General features: G+C 31.0%; 1 protein-coding gene across 3 annotated transcripts in view; it reads left to right on the forward strand.

Annotated features, from left to right (window-relative positions):
* LOC144849802 (C-Maf-inducing protein-like) overlaps window positions 1–16564 on the forward strand; it is a 54456-nt gene that overhangs the window by 12037 nt on the left and 25855 nt on the right. For all 3 annotated transcript variants that reach the window (XM_078706868.1, XM_078706869.1, XM_078706867.1), the window contains exons 4-6: window positions 6272–6394; window positions 7428–7517; window positions 14002–14190. In XM_078706868.1, coding sequence (XP_078562994.1) covers window positions 6272–6394; window positions 7428–7517; window positions 14002–14190 — 402 coding nt within the window. The remainder of the gene's footprint in view (window positions 1–6271; window positions 6395–7427; window positions 7518–14001; window positions 14191–16564) is intronic.

The following is a 16564-nucleotide window of genomic DNA, read 5'->3' on the forward strand; positions in this document are numbered from 1 at the left end:
GTTTGTATTTATTAATAGACACCACAGTTTTTTTGGTAATTCAATTCTTTTATTTTTTATTTAACTACTATTTATTAATTAGGCCTACAGTACTCACACTGTTTTGTTAATAAAATAAAACCTAAAAATGACCGTTATTTTTATCAAAATATTGAGCGGGCTAAAAAAGTCTAGGCTAGGCCTATAAACTGCTGAATTTTAAATAGACAATAAACACTTGCGTGACATTTGTTGACACTTGTGTAATTTTACGCCTATTGCGCAATTTTACGCCTATTGCGCAATTTTACGCCTATTGCGCAATAAAGAGGGACAAGTAAATTTTTTTCTCGGACAAGTGAATTCCGTGCAGGTACTTGTCCTGGGACAAGTGAAAGAAATTGAAATTCCCTCACCCCTGGCCATTTTATAGACAACGTAAACTAGGCGGCCAATTAAAACCTTCCAACATGCTGTATGAATTATGCAAATTAATCATGATCCTGTTGATTTACTTCCAGTATTGGTTGTCTATTTAATGAATATTTGCCAAGTTAAAAGCTCTCTAAAAGCAGATGATGTCACAATCAACAACAATTTTATGGAAGGTCACGTATTTCAGAGGTCAATTAAACTAATTGTAATTTGTAACATCAAAGTCTAATTACAAATTTGTGACCTTTTGAACTTGTTCTCAAGAGTGTTTGTGGCTACTTGAGAAAGCAGCCATAAACCACAACCTGTTTTTTCTACCAGCTGAAAGGATTATTGTAATGTTTTGTAGTAGAGATAGGAACTCAAAATATACTATATTTTGGATATGAATAATTATGATTTGATATAGAGAATATTTATAAGTGAAATGGTACAAATAATGCCACGGGGTGAAAGATGAAAGTAATATTTTCACAAGGTGAATGTAACAAATTTTCACCTTCCACTGAATTAAATTATTTGTGCCAAATCGCAAATATAAAACATTCAAAAATTCATAACACACTACTTTAATGAAAGGCTACAGGGCCAAGTCCCACTGTAATGTTAAGCAATTCAAAGAGGCAGCATTTCAATTTTACACGCAGAGTAAAACAATTATAGACGGTGTACAATACATCTTGTTTGTTATATTATATAGAAGTGTTCCTGGATTACTGTAAATATTTCCTGTAACAATGTGACGATAACCTTTTGTTCTGTCTCATTTCTAAACCTATAGAACATTTGAATTGACACCACTGGAGTCTATCTTTTGCAGTGTGGGCTACAGTGTTACAGTATGTCAGATATACTCCTGCTTTCTAACAATTGATACTATAACTATTAATTTCAGTTTATAGTCTTTGTAGAAAAGTCTTTCATAGTTTTTTACACCATCCTTCATCGCACATGTTCAGAAACATGTGCAGAATGATTTTCCCACCTGACACATTCTGACCTACATTTATGAAAAAACCAGAAATTGAATTTGTTGTACTATGCGCAATTAGTATGTTAATTCTAATTAATAGTTACTATTAGATTATTATTATTAATTATTAAAATGTTAATTGACTACAGTACTATTCAGTCTAAATGTTAATAGATGCATCTGGTTAGATGGCAAATTGGCAAAACATTTTTAGCATAACATGATTTTTAGTTAAAGGTAATAATAGGTTGCATTGGTTGTGCAATTTTGAATAATCTATTGCAATCATGATCTGAATAATTCATCATTGAGTTCTTAATCAATAAAAATTAATTAAAGCAGGCTACTGTATTACCAGAGTATTGATATAAAATTTATAATGCAATAACATGATCTAGAGTAGATTGAATAATATCTACTACATACTCACAATAATAAAACGTACAGTAGGCCTTGCCACTTCAGATCACAACTAATTCTTGTTTTCTTGATGGGAGGGCCACATGACTAGCTGTTGAGTCAAAATGTCATTCTGCACAAATTTGGAAACATTGAATATGTGCAGAATTACTGTTAGTTAGACTCAAGATCGTGTGCCACATTATGCTATGAAAGCTTTTTTAAATAACTGATTGCGCAACAAAAATAAAATTCTCATGCAGTGGAAAAAAAGGAGAAACTTGTCAATGTCAGGGAGGATTTAATAATATTAGAAGTAAATAGTAAGGATGGTATTAATAATTTGTCATAAATATGATGGTGATTTGAATCTTGTCATATTTGTATTCAATTCAACATTTATTTCGACCAAAATCAGCAAATATCAGTAATTGTGTAATTGTAAGAAAAACAACAAAGTATCATTTGATCAAAGGACAACATAGAGACTCAAGTCCAGCTGTCTCCCCTCATTATAACACATAAATAACATAACATATAAAACCATGAAAAAAGTTCAATCAATCAGTGAATCACAAACAAAAAAATAATCAGTTGATTGCACAAGTCCATAGTCAATGAACAAGAACATAATTATACGCATTCTTTAACATTAAAATAATATATGATGTAATATCGTGGGTGTTTGCTTGGGTTTTAATGAAGAGTTATTTGAGTTTGGACTTGAATGTAAAAAAAACTTTTATCAGATGTTATATTGTGAAATCTGCAGTTGTGGTTCCATAACAGGGCCATGTAATAATGAAATGTTTGCTAAAGAAGTTAGTCTAGAAACTGCACTCTAAATTGATGTTGCCGTTATGCTTCAGGTATTTAGTCATGTTTTTTTACTTCTCATGTCGCGTCAGGACCTTTAACTATTCCATTCTGGCAAACACTGCCACTACCAATTGTAGATTACATCACACAGTAGAAGTACAGCATCGTTTGTAGCTGTGCCGCACCAAGATCATACGTTTACATTGCCAGTAGAGAATGCAAATTTCTCTTCTGACAATTTCAGTCTTTTGAGAGGAAAAGGCCTTTTCAAATGTTTATCATCGTAAATTTTGTCGACTTTATTCACATTATAGTACCCTGTCTCAATGATTTTCTTTTTTTTTTGATTTTTGAAAATGCTGAAATGATTTCCCCATTAAAGGCAGAAAGCTTTAAATTAGACCTTTGTTGTGAATTTATTATGCATTAGTGTTTTAGCTATTTGTTATTCTATTCATGATTGCCTTTGGTAATAACTTTATTATGTAAAATACAAATTACCTTCTAGATGGTAATCCACATAAAAAAAAGTTTAAAATATCGATATTTAATTTTTTTTCATATTCATGCATAACATAGTAGTAGTAATTATTTCCGAATATTTTATTTCCAAAGTAAAAAATACAATTATTAGTTATCCGCTTGGTATACCAAGCGGATAACTCCTTGTTATTGTATGAGATCAATATTTTTTTTCTGTATTATTCTTCTTTCCTTCCTTCCTTTTTGTGAGTCGTGTTTCTCTAAAATGTGTAAACATAACATTTCATAACTTTGACAACATATGGGCATTTACGTGAAGTTGTGCACCTCCTATTTTTGAATGACGTCATAGTTGCGCAACGTGACTTACGCGCAATTTTATGAATTTCAATGATTGATCATAGATTAAAAACCAAAAGTCATTTAGTATTGACACTTTGACAAAATTTAAGTCATATCAGGGGCAAATTTTCTACGGATTAAAAATGGCATGTTTCACAAGAAGTTACGCGCGCACGCGCATTTAAAATTTCAAAATGCGCAAAATTAATTTCTAATCAACTTTTTACGCGTTTCTTGTCATTTTGAGCATGTCAAAAATTCTCACAGGCGCGCAATTTTTTACGCGCGCGGTGCGTACGTAGCGTTAAAAACATATTTTTTTCTCTTGAATTATACTTTTCAAGCCTTTCCTAGTAATTTTGAAAACAATTTAGACCTTTTTCAGTTTAAATAACGCCATACGAACACGTTGAATTAGACAATTTGTGCGCGTTTTTTATGAAAAAGCTTAAAAAATCGTCAAAATTATGTCTTTTTTTAAACAGTCATAGTTTCTAAAGTAAACCGTTAACCGTTTATTTTTATTACAAAATCTAGAAGTTGATGAGTTGTAGATATCGGATCATGCATCAATAAGGCTAAAAAAACATTGTGACGTCATCGTATGGCCACACGAATGTAAAATATAGGATTTTTGTCTCTTTCGTTATTGCTCATCACATTCAATGGAGCGCATCACGCTTATCTGTATTCCTTTTTCTCCTACATTTATATATTGTGTAGGTCAATCAACTTTCTTTAGCATGAGATAAAAATATTTTAATTTTTATGACGTCATCATGCCTAAAAATTTTAATTACGTGGGTCATTAATTTCATCTTTACAGTAAATTTTAATCTGTAATAGCTCGTAAGAATAAAATGTGATAATCACGATTAAAACGTTTTCTGGAAGCTATTGGATTGTAGATACGAATTCATGTAAACATTTTGCCAATCGGATGTTGTGACGTCATCATATGGCCAGTTGAATAAAAAAAGTTGTATTTTCATATTTTGCGTAATAGTTCATCACATTTAAAAGGGTGCGCATCTATATTTTACGTATTCAAATTTCTTCTACACGTTAATATGTTGTTCCTGAGATAATTTCCTTCTGAAATTGCTATCTAAGTGTTTCATTTTGATACCGTCGCCATGTTAAAAATTGGAATAAATGGCGGGTCCCGTAATTTCACCTATTCTACACTGTATGTAATATGTATACAGCTTATACTGTTTGCATGTATATACTATATGACACAAAATTGACAGAATTCAGCACTAACAGCATATCATATTCTTCAGTTCTTGTCATAATGCCATAAACTTTATCTGTGTGCAATATTCCAACGTATGACGTGCACGTGGCGTTTGTCGTGGTGCGGATAACTAACTCGTCAAAGTGACGAGTTTCATGTCTAGTTACTGCATTGTTATTGAATTACAGTCAAGATTCTGAGTTGAGTGTCTAGAATAAAACATATTTTGACCTAAAAAAAATGTACATATGTTATAAAATATACTTGAAATCAGAATACATTAACTTACACTTGAAGAAACTTTAAAATGAAGAATACATAATACTTAATTTAAAAAATCACCCTCAAACTGGACTGACTTTCGGTTCGATATCCATGTGCCTGGTCACGTAAACAAAAAATCGCAAATGCTGTATGTGCAATTTCACATGACTGGAGCTGGTGTGAAAGACCTTTAGACATTCATAGATACTGTAAAAAACTTTACAATTAGAATAGTCAATACAATATGAACAATTAATTACATGTAAAGTATTTTATATTTACATAGCGCATCGTAAAACATGCTGCCTCTTTTCTGTACTCAAAATGAGATGTGATATGTCATATAGATGACATAAATTGCAAAAAGGATATTTAAATTGGAAAAAACTTTTGAATTAAGAAAATCAGATACATTTTTTTGTTTTCATCATCACCCTACAGTGACCAACGTCACCATTAACATAGATTGGTTTCAATTCAATAATTTTTCTCTTTGGCACTTGGCAAATGCACTAAGATCATAGGATATCCTGATGTATGTATGATGTCATCCATAAACATGAATTAAAAAAAATGAATAATTGTAAACAGATATTTTGAATATTACATTTATATTTTAACTTTTAATTTTGCTCATACAGTACAGAGTTTATGTCATTATTTTCTTTTATTGTCTACAACCGTCTATAGATTAACAGATACTCATAGATATTGAATCTACAAAGTTAAACGATGTCCACAACAAAAAACAATTCTCTTTAAATACATTTGGCAATCAGAACAGCTGCTGCAATAACATCATAAGATATTAGAAATATGACGTATTTGTTGATGTCATCCAAAACCAAATTTTAAACTGAATAATTGTAAACGGATATTTTGAATACTTGTTTGTTTTTTACCTTTAATCTTTATAGTTCATGTAGCTTCATTGTCAGTGTCATTGATGTCCTGCTTGATATGCCTACCAGGCACTGACATAACAGGCACTATATAGACAATACTGTTTTGTACCTGATTCACACATACTGTAACAACACATTTTTCATGGTTATTTTCCCGAGAATCTAATAAAGTTATAATGCTTTATTCACATGCTAGTCTGTCACAGTGTAACAAAATGTAGATATGTAGACATTTAACTTTTATCTTTATCTCATTTCAAACAGCAAATCATCACAACTTACAGGATGGTATGAATCAAAGTTTAATCACTTTTTAATTATTTGAAGGATTATAAAGATCTGATGGATTTATAGTGAGCAGTTTGTTATGATATCACTAATTGAAATCTACTATAGATAGAATCATACAGTGTTATTTCTTAAATCTTCTAGGCATCAAATGTATACACCCGTGATCAATGGCTTCATTCAATACAATGGAAACGTGCTATTCACAGATTTAAGAAGCTGCTTTGTAACGCATCTCGTCCTGATGTTTTTATGCGTGAAGTCAAGGTATAGTAGTCTATAGTAAAATAAAAACTCAATGCTTGGTTCAATTCTATAAATCTATGGATGATTGATTGTTGCCGTACTCGGAATATTGTAACCGTGTACACAGGTATGGAAGGCAAGAATAAAACAAATTTGGTTTTCAAATTTATTATTTAAATCAATGCTCCATAAAATTTATTTAATTAGATATAGCTTGATATTTTCTTTGGTATCAACACAATACAAATATTTTATCCTCCAAACTTTATTAAATACAAAATCCACATCAATAAGTATAATGATGTTTGGAGAAGGAAGAGAATATTTGTCTGTAGAGCTACCAACAACATTTTTAGATTCATTAAATTTAATTTCAGGAGACTCAAAAGGATATGAAACGACTAATGTTGAAATGTTACACACTTGCTAGTGGTTACAATTCATGCTCTACAAAGTTTGTTAATGTGTGAAAGTGTGTATATTTCAGGAGAGACTCCTTGTACCCATTGTCAGCTAAATACAGTCTAATGGTCTGTGTTAAAGGCACTTGTTACCATATAGGGTCCTTTTCTGATTCGTTGAGCATTTTATCACATCACAAAGAGTACAGTAGATTCAGATATTAAGATACATTAGTCATCAATTCGCGTGAATAAATTTGCCTAGTGGACCAGTTTAGGCATGAACATGCTGGTGGCACCAGAGAACCGAGAGAATAACCTCACATCTGAACGGCAACATTTAAGCTAGTATTATGATTTCCATTTAAATTCTCTAATAAATTTCTTTGTTTAATAAGTCACAGCACATGTAACTCCAAAAAAGAATGGTGTACCCAGTGTACTCTGCACATTTGCTACTGGAGGTCAACTTTGAACTCCACTAAATCCAGATAGACAGTCATTTACTTGTTTGAACTTGATTAATGTGTTTTGTTCGCACACTCAAATGTCTTGTAATGAGACTAGAATTTAGAAAACATGAATAAATCCTATCATTGGTAATTTTAACTGATAGAAATTATGCAAGAAAATGTAATTTTATTTTCTTTTAGGCTATGATACAAATGACACGTACCTCTCCTTTACAAGACCAAGAAGTATTCCAGGCACCATTGGATATTATTTCAGATCTTTTGTCGCAGGTAAGATGTTTGTCTCCAAGTTTTTTATCTTTTTTATTTTGGGGAAAGTATAAAGGTTACTGTTGATACCATGATACTTGGTAAATGACCCTTTGTTCCTTTAGGGTAGGTAAGTTAACATTTTGAAGATAGAAACAAGGGTACAGTAATTGTATGTCAGTATTTATCTGGGATGGGATGATAACCTGTGTAGTTTTTCATTAAAAAAAAAAGCTGAAAAACAAGATAAGACAAAGAACACCTAAGCAATCAATAGATTCAGTACTAAGAGCTGCAACTTCGCTAAAAAAGAATTCAGAAATTTGACAGCTAGTTTAAGACATCAGCCTATCAACTTATCAGTTTATTTCCCCCTACCATAAAGTTCTGTTAATTTCTGAACAGTTTTTTATACCCACCCCACCTAGCAGAGATTGTGCCTGAAAACATTGTTGAAGTATAAACTTCTCTGTGAATGTTTTTACAATACTCAATTTGTATAGGCCTACAAACACATTCTGGTATACTTTTTAGTTTGGTTGTATCAATAGTGCAGTAGGCAATGTACTTGTACAGTACAGTTTCTAAATTTATTAATTTGGGCCAAATTTGACCCCAAAAAAAAACAAGATCAATCAAATTTTCATATTGAAAAGTACAAGGAAACAAGCATTTCAAAAGGCTATTTGTTATTGATCAAGATAGGAAATCTGATTCTGTGGAAATCATAGGAAGCAATGAAGTGCTTTGTTTTGATATGTATGGGAAGTTGTGACATCAGTATTCTATGTAATAGTTTTTTTTATATATAAATTGATTTTTACACCACATCAATGAAAGTGGGATATAAACATTAAGGAAAACAAAACAAGTACTATTAATTTTTTAATCTTTTTTCCTTGTCAGTTCATGATCATATAAAGTAGGTCTTCCACATCTCTGGCCGCTCTTGAACCTGAACACCATTATTGTCGTTTCCTATACTTTTACTACTTCATAAATCACATGATCCTAATAATGTTAGCATTTTTAAACTACCATACTGTAATTGAGGAGTTCATTGTACAGATTTTTTTTCACTATCAATTGAACATTACATAATCTTTTGAGCTTCTTCGTTCAATGACTTTTTCTATTCAATGAACATGTTTTTAATTGTTTTCTTTACTCCTTTTCACCTGCCCATATTAATGAGATTCAATGAAAGATAGGGTAATGTAGAAGTACAGTGTGTGCGTTGACTTTGGAGTCATAAAATTATTATTATAATTATTATTATATTATTATTTTTGAACAATAATCAGTACCTATACACACTAGATGTCAGGTCCATCATTGTAATAATCTTCATGTGTTTTCATTTTATCACAAGGTTCAAAGATATTTTGATATAGTCTGCTAATTGTACACACCTTTCATTATATTTCAAACATTGTACACTACCTATTATAGGCCTAGCCTGGTGTTTTCTTGTTGAATTAATTGTCTTGTTTTAAGAATCTGTTAACAAATCAGAGAAGAACCAGAATTTTCGCTGAAAAGTTGTGGTTCGTCCATTGTTTTTCCTTCACATCATTTTTAACCGTTTAAAAAAGATTCAATAATCGCAATAGGCTTATACATGTATGATATTTTTTTAATGCAGTTTGTGACCTTTTATTACGGAAAAAAAGCGTAGGGATAGTGTCTTTAACTTAAACTACTTCAGGAAATATTTTTCCATCTTTTGTGGAAAAAGAAAAAGTATCCCCTGTTGAAATACTCTGGCTATGAGACTATTTTACCAGTGTTATCTTGGACACTGCATCCAATTTATTTGATTGATAATGGTATACCATAGAAGAAAAACACAATTTGACAAGGTAGTTTGTCAAGTCAATTACTGATATGAACCTAAAATTAGTTAATAATAGTTTATTATTTTACACTTGAACTTGTCAAATTCACTTGTTTAATATATCTTTCATATGAATTTTGATCACTCAAACATCAAACATCTTAGCTATCAAGTATGATATTATATGACATGCTAAATTTATGGTGTTTGATCTGGTCAGCTTCAGCCAATTCAATGACACAAAAAATCAATTTCCAATCTATTTTTAATTCATTGTGTAATTAACATTCTGTATAATAAATTGCACAGAAAGATACTGATTGTCATTTGTTATGAGAGCTTACTATTTTCAATATCTACATTTCTCATGAAGTCTGTGATTGCATTAAAAAGCAGATTCATTTTATTATTTGAATAGCATGATTGATAATTATAATTAGTTTTTAATAACAAATTGCAAATATATATTATATGATGCTATGACATGGAAATTTAATCATTTCATTATTTTCGTAGAATTTTGATTTTAAAAACTGATAAATAGTTATGATAATTTGCAGCATTGAAAGATTAAGCCTGTCACTAGGTAAAATTAAGCAAAGCTTTTGATTGACAATTTTTATAATCTTCTAAAATTCTATAGCAACAACCTTTGAATCATTGTTATCAACCCTATGTTTTTGTCAGAAGGTACTAAATTTAATATTAATAATTAATGTCATCTAATAGCGCTTGCACAAAGTCTCTAAGCCCTTCACATTATTACCCCGGTCATTTCTGAATCAGACATGTCTGGAAACATACTCCCATAATGTTGCATTCATTCAGTAATCAGTGTAGTTGTGTTTAACCGGGTACCCACAATACAAATTAAAATAATAAATAGTACTATACTATTGTCAAATATTTTAGATTAATTTGGTTCTTTTGATGAACGTCTAGAGTACTAGAGTAATTTGGCATAGAAGAAACATTAATTACACATTAAATGTAAACCATAATTTAAAATGTTTTTTTTTATTCCTCTGACTGGGTTCATGCTGAAGATAGTTATCTCTAGTTTATATACTAATTCTTGTTTCAATGAGGAAACATTCTTACAAAGAGACATGAGGTCTATGTTCATTTCAGGTCTCCTGGTTTGCAGTTTTAGTTACAAATCTATCATAAATTTTCAAAACATCAGTTTATAAACTGCAGTTTGTTACCTTAAATTAGATTGAAAAAATGTCTTTATTTTAGTATAAGATTTCCAAGAGTCCGAGTGTGATGTTGTGGACCTGTGTCTTTAAAGGACAACTTTACCAAGAACCATATTTTGACAACGTAGGATATAGATTTGCGAGATTTACGATTTCGCCACACTCACTCACTGTACAGTCATTGTCGTAAATTGCTGTGACGTCATGTGTGCATAGCAAAGTCTACCTCATGAGTTTTCACTGTTGTTATTGGTCACCATGAAATGCTATATTTTTTTCAGAAAAGCTTTTTTTTTTCAGAATTTTTTAATTTTAAGAGTACAGTCTATAAAGTGTTTTTCAGTGTAATGGTAAATACAGCTATAGGCTGGTGGAAAGCACATTATTTTTATAGTAGAACAGAAAGTGGAATGGTAAGAAAGAGTTCTGGCATGGATAAGGAGCACAAAAGAGCTTGTGCAGTGACAGATCCATGAATATCGGATGATGTTGGACACCAGAGATAGATCTGAAGAGTGTTGCTCTAAGCTCCAAATATAGGAAGATGTAAACACCTACAGAAGTAGACCCTCTCAATGGAGAAAATATGATGAAGAACATGGTGCTTTACCCCAAAAATAGTAGTTAACAAAAATGTTTTAACATGACACTACACGATTCAGTAACTTTTATGTTGGTTCGATGGGGTTTGCTATGTTTTTTTTTAGGTTTGCTATGGCTTGCTGTGTTTAGCAATACCCGAACATACTGTACAATATAACATTCTTTATTATTTACATACATGAGGTTGTTTTGTGTTTGTAATATATTCTTTTTTGTTTATTCCCAATGCCTGTATGCACTACTAGTAAAGAGAGTTTGACATTTAGAACTTGGTTGTGTAGCATGAGGATGACATGAAAGATGCTATGGTGATTCACTTCAATAGAGAAAAAGGAAATATTACTTGATTGCTGATATCTTCTAAGTACTCCCAGGTACTAATAAATTGCGCTGGCTCTCCTTGTTTTTTCCAGGTCATCTCATCATCGTCATTGCAATATACTCTTGGAACAAATGAATTTTGTTCTTCTTCAAACATGCATCGATCACATTGAAAAGATGATTAATAATGGGATTAAAAACAATCTGACTAGGGAGCTTCAGAGAAACATCGATTAGATGAATAAATTTGTCCATTAATTTGACACATTGTCACTTTGTGTGGGCGTGCAAGAGTACATGGGATGGATTAAGAAAAAGCGGACATGTTGTATGTAGCAACCTATTTTACTTATGAACCGCTGTTAACAATAAACTCAAATAATTATAAAGAATAATAGTATATTCTATGCATGATACTGTGTAGTTCATAATTTTAGTAATTGCCCAAAGTAAAGAGAACTGGGCTTTTATGGTCATGTCAAACATGCATTTTCACATTCAAAAGAGTAAATGAAATGTTGGGAAATAACAAATGTGTCTTGCAATGTAACAGTGCTGAATCCAGAAATATGATAGATGTATTTAATTGGCTTGTTGAACCTGTGCTGATTTTATGACTATGGTTTCCTGTGCCATGGCTTACCACTTGGCCATGGAATCTGAATAAAATATTTCCTTTTGTTATCAATATTGCAATATGATGATAACAACATCAGATACTGTAAGATAATATTTATAATGATGTGATATTATTCAAACTAAAGAATTGTTTGAGGAAGCCAATATGTGATTTTGTTTATATTACGATGATATTATAACTTGTACAAAATTTCAACTTTTATAAAGAGATATTTGGTTGTAAGATTGATTGTGATATTTTAGGTTATTGTTTGTATGGAACATAATGACACATTATGTATATATTCATCAATTTGTCATTGTCCATATTGCAGATATTCTAGACAGTCCTTCCTTCCCCTAAAGAAAAAACAGCATTTACTTTTGAAATATATTGCAATTGTAAAAATGACATTCAGATTGAAGTTGAATAAAAGCCTAGAGAATATTGCAGAGTTACTGTACAAAAACGGATATCATTTAAAATCAATTTATCAAGTTATTTGCACTTAGATTATTAGATAAAAGTAATATAAATGTAAGTTAAAAGTTATTTATACAAATTTTAACATTTAAAGAACTACAGTCCATTAAAAAACAAAATAACTGCGATTCTATTTTAAAATCTTATGCTGAGCTATATTATGTGGTGTTCAGTTGAAATGAACACAAGATCTAAGCAGTGAAGAGAACAATGGATGGATTGGCTGTTTATAAGATTTTGAACTTCTACTGAACCGTCTACAAGATTAATAATAAATTAAAAACAAATTTAGTTCCTCAACCTATTCTGTCTAGTCATTGCTTACCATACAGTGATGTAATCATGAATATTTACATAATTACAGTCTGTTGAATTAAAATACAATGGTAACTTTTTGTCATTTTCTGATCAAAATATTTGTGGGAACAATATGTTTTGTGCAGTATACAGTATAACTCCTTTTTCACTTATACTTACAATACTACAGTATATTTACCATTTTTAATGGGCTTCAAAACTCTAATGAAGGTGGTGTCTGTCTCAACTCGGATAAATTTCCACCGAGTACTCGTCTGGGGTTAATCAGCATTCTTAAAGATCTTTTCATTTACCTTAACATTAGCAGCATGACTGTAAATCCATGCAGGAGAAGTAAATCGTTATTGGCCAAAACCACTGATGTATCAAATTAGCACATTAAATCTACCACTTTCTGCTAATTTGTTTAGCAGTGAGTGATCGATCAGTTCTTGCCTTTACTTTGTATGTTCGAACTCTCAATTTGTTTTAAATATGAAGATAAAATAAAATGAATTCCAGATATGTTTTATCTTTAAACTGTTGTCATTGGCCGCCATGTTAAAATGCTATGTTTCCTTTAGAATGTGTTTGTATTCATATCCAATCCATAGACTACAGTGCATTCATCTTATTCCTGGAATTATCTGAACAGTCTGAATTAAAGGATCAAAACCACAAATTGAATTAACTTTGCCGCACTTCTTTCCAAGTACAGTATTATGTAATTATTATAAAAGTAATATATCAAAATGTGATCAATATGATTAAATTTCATTTGTTCAGTGTAACTTCATTAAACAAATAATATTAATTTATATTTTCTTTGAAAAATAACATGATTCCTTTTTTATTGACAATAATAACTAAACCAAAAACAATTTTAATATAAATAATACAAACTCAGAAAAAGTGAGGCAAGCCATTATGTTTATTAGTATTAACTATCATCATAAACCATATTTATAGGTTAGAATAAATTGGATATTGAATAACCAACTTCATATATGAATTTTCAATTGTACAACCATAATTTATGACATTATGAATACAAATTTACTTTTTTTTCAATGTGTGGGAATTGCAAGTACAATTATTGTATTACAGTATTATTACATCACATTGAATGTTTGTTTTATACAGAATGATGATATATTGAAAAATGTATCCCACGAAAGCATCATCACAGCTGTGGCACCGCTGTTGGAAGACAGTCAACTTCCGCCAGAAATCTGCCTTTTCTTCAGTAAACACTGTCGCAACTCACCACGTTCATCGGTTGTGATAGATCTGTTTACACCAGTTGTACATCGCATTCTGAAACATAATATGGTAATGTACTTTCATTATATAAACTGGCTTTTGTTATACTTTTATCTATTTTTATCATGTACATGATAACCAAAGTTAAGTAATCATTTTACAATCAAGTTTTGTATCTGGTATCTTATACTAAGTTAGGGGGAAAATTAGATGGGAATCACATTTCTAAACCCGATTATTTTTTGTCCCAATCTTCAGGAAATTTCATTTACTGTTTCTGCTTGTTTTTCATTTTGTTTTTTTGGGTGGAGAAAAAGAACCCCCTATAAAAAGGAACCCGGGAAATCCTTTGATTTAATGGTTCATAAATAAGTAAGGGCCTGTTTCTGCTGTGAGCATGTATAGACTTGATTGAATTAATTACCATCATTTTCTTGGAAGCATAACAGACATGCATCCCGAAGCAAATCTCCTTCAACAAATATCTCTACTAATTGGTATTTCACTTCCTACGCAAGAATTATCTTAAAAAATGTAAAATTTATAAGTAAAACATTATAATATGTCATTCCTATCTGTTAAATGCCAGGGAATTTATATTCCTTACAAAAGTCCTATGGCAATTTTGTTTACAATTGTGAATTTCATAATTTTAAAAATTGTAATCTACTGATTTTTTACAGTCAATTTAGTACATTATATGTCTCCTCTGCAATTTAATTTAAGTTAAATATATCAATTATTTTATTTTTTTTTCGATTTGACAATTATGGGTCACCCCACCCTCACTACGTACACACAATACTTGAGGCAACCTTGGACAAAGCCTACTACCCCTTTAGCTTAGCGCAGATCTAGCATAACATAGTTTTTATGACAGTGCCCTCTTAAAGACACTAAACCAAATGACTATATTAGAAAGCCTCTCATTGGATAACAAAATACCTTCCACGAATTACGCAGTGTACAATCGTCGCCAGCAATAATTCCCACAGATCCCACAGAGATCGAAAGCTGTAAACTTGCCTAGGTCGTCTGTTTTGTAGACAAGTGCATTGACCGAAACGTCAAGAAACTCAACAGTTCTTACAGAACTATACATGGTGTACCGCAAACTATCAAATTATTAACATGTTTCAGAATCTTATTATATAGTTCTATTGTTAACATGCTTGTAAATTTGATTATTCAGTATTCAAACCTGTTCATCCTTTCAAACAATTACCTAAAGTAACTAATAGACAGAATAAAGTATTCCTATATTGACATGAAGACAACATACATGCATATGCATCGTTTCTAATTACACTATGCTACAGTACTTGTACATTACTATGAAACGAAAGAGACACTCGGAAATAAATTTAAGAGCAAAGCTGATTCGTTGGCCTCCATAATAATTATTATTCTGAAACAACATTTATGTGAAACGAGATGTGAGTGGACAACCTTCTTTGATGTTTTCACATTTAGCATAAAAAAATGCGTAACTAGATCAAAGCGATAAAAAAATAAACAAACATGGCCTTTAGTATTCACTTCACTATAATTATAGGTCACATCCGTGTTATCTACACATCTGTATGCTTTATGCAAACAGAAACTAATTGGAATTATATAGTATTGTACATATTATTATCTTTAGTTTTACCATACACTATTTTTTGTTTGTTTGTAAATTAATCTTTTATTATCTAATTATTTTGAAATTACATTTATTGAACCACTTGTGAAATGAATGCTATAGATGTAGACACTTTTTGAAATGTTTTTGTTTTGAGTGTGTGTTGTTTCTGTTGGATATTGTGTTCTGCCAACAAAGCTAACAATAGGTATCCCAATGAAGCGGATTTTCGTTACCGCGATTTTAACACGTTCGGGAAATTTCAAAAAGTGACGTGTCTTTGATGTTAAAAATATACTATTTCTTATGTACCCATGTGAATAAAAATTATATGTTTGGAAAGATCTTGTTTAAGGGATTATTTTTATATATTTTTAATCTATGTTTATTAAACATTTTAATAGAAAACGCGAGTTAAAAATGAGGTACAAAAGCCGGCGAGCCGAAATCCGCGCGCTAAAAATAACTTTGGAAAACACCTACCCATTTTGAAAACACGATCGCACGAGGTCCATAATAGGTGGTGGAGTAATTTTTGCTGCATGTTATCAGGCTTTAAATACTCTTTTTTTTGGTATGTAAATCGGTTATTATTATTATGTACATCCGCCTCAAATGTCAATTTTAACGATAAAAATTGAATTTTTGAGTCATTCTAATTATCAAAATTTGGCTAATTTAGTATTGAATTGAAGCTAATTTATATTTCTGTTTGATAAACCACATCGTTTTATTTGACTTTGCGTGGACCTCGTGCGAAGAGGCCAACAAGACCAACCACTGAAAAAATAATCCCTACCATAAATATCAGTGTTTACC

This window comes from Antedon bifida, chromosome 8 (genome assembly GCF_963402885.1).
Source record: "Antedon bifida chromosome 8, ecAntBifi1.1, whole genome shotgun sequence".
Lineage (NCBI taxonomy): Eukaryota > Metazoa > Echinodermata > Crinoidea > Comatulida > Antedonidae > Antedon > Antedon bifida.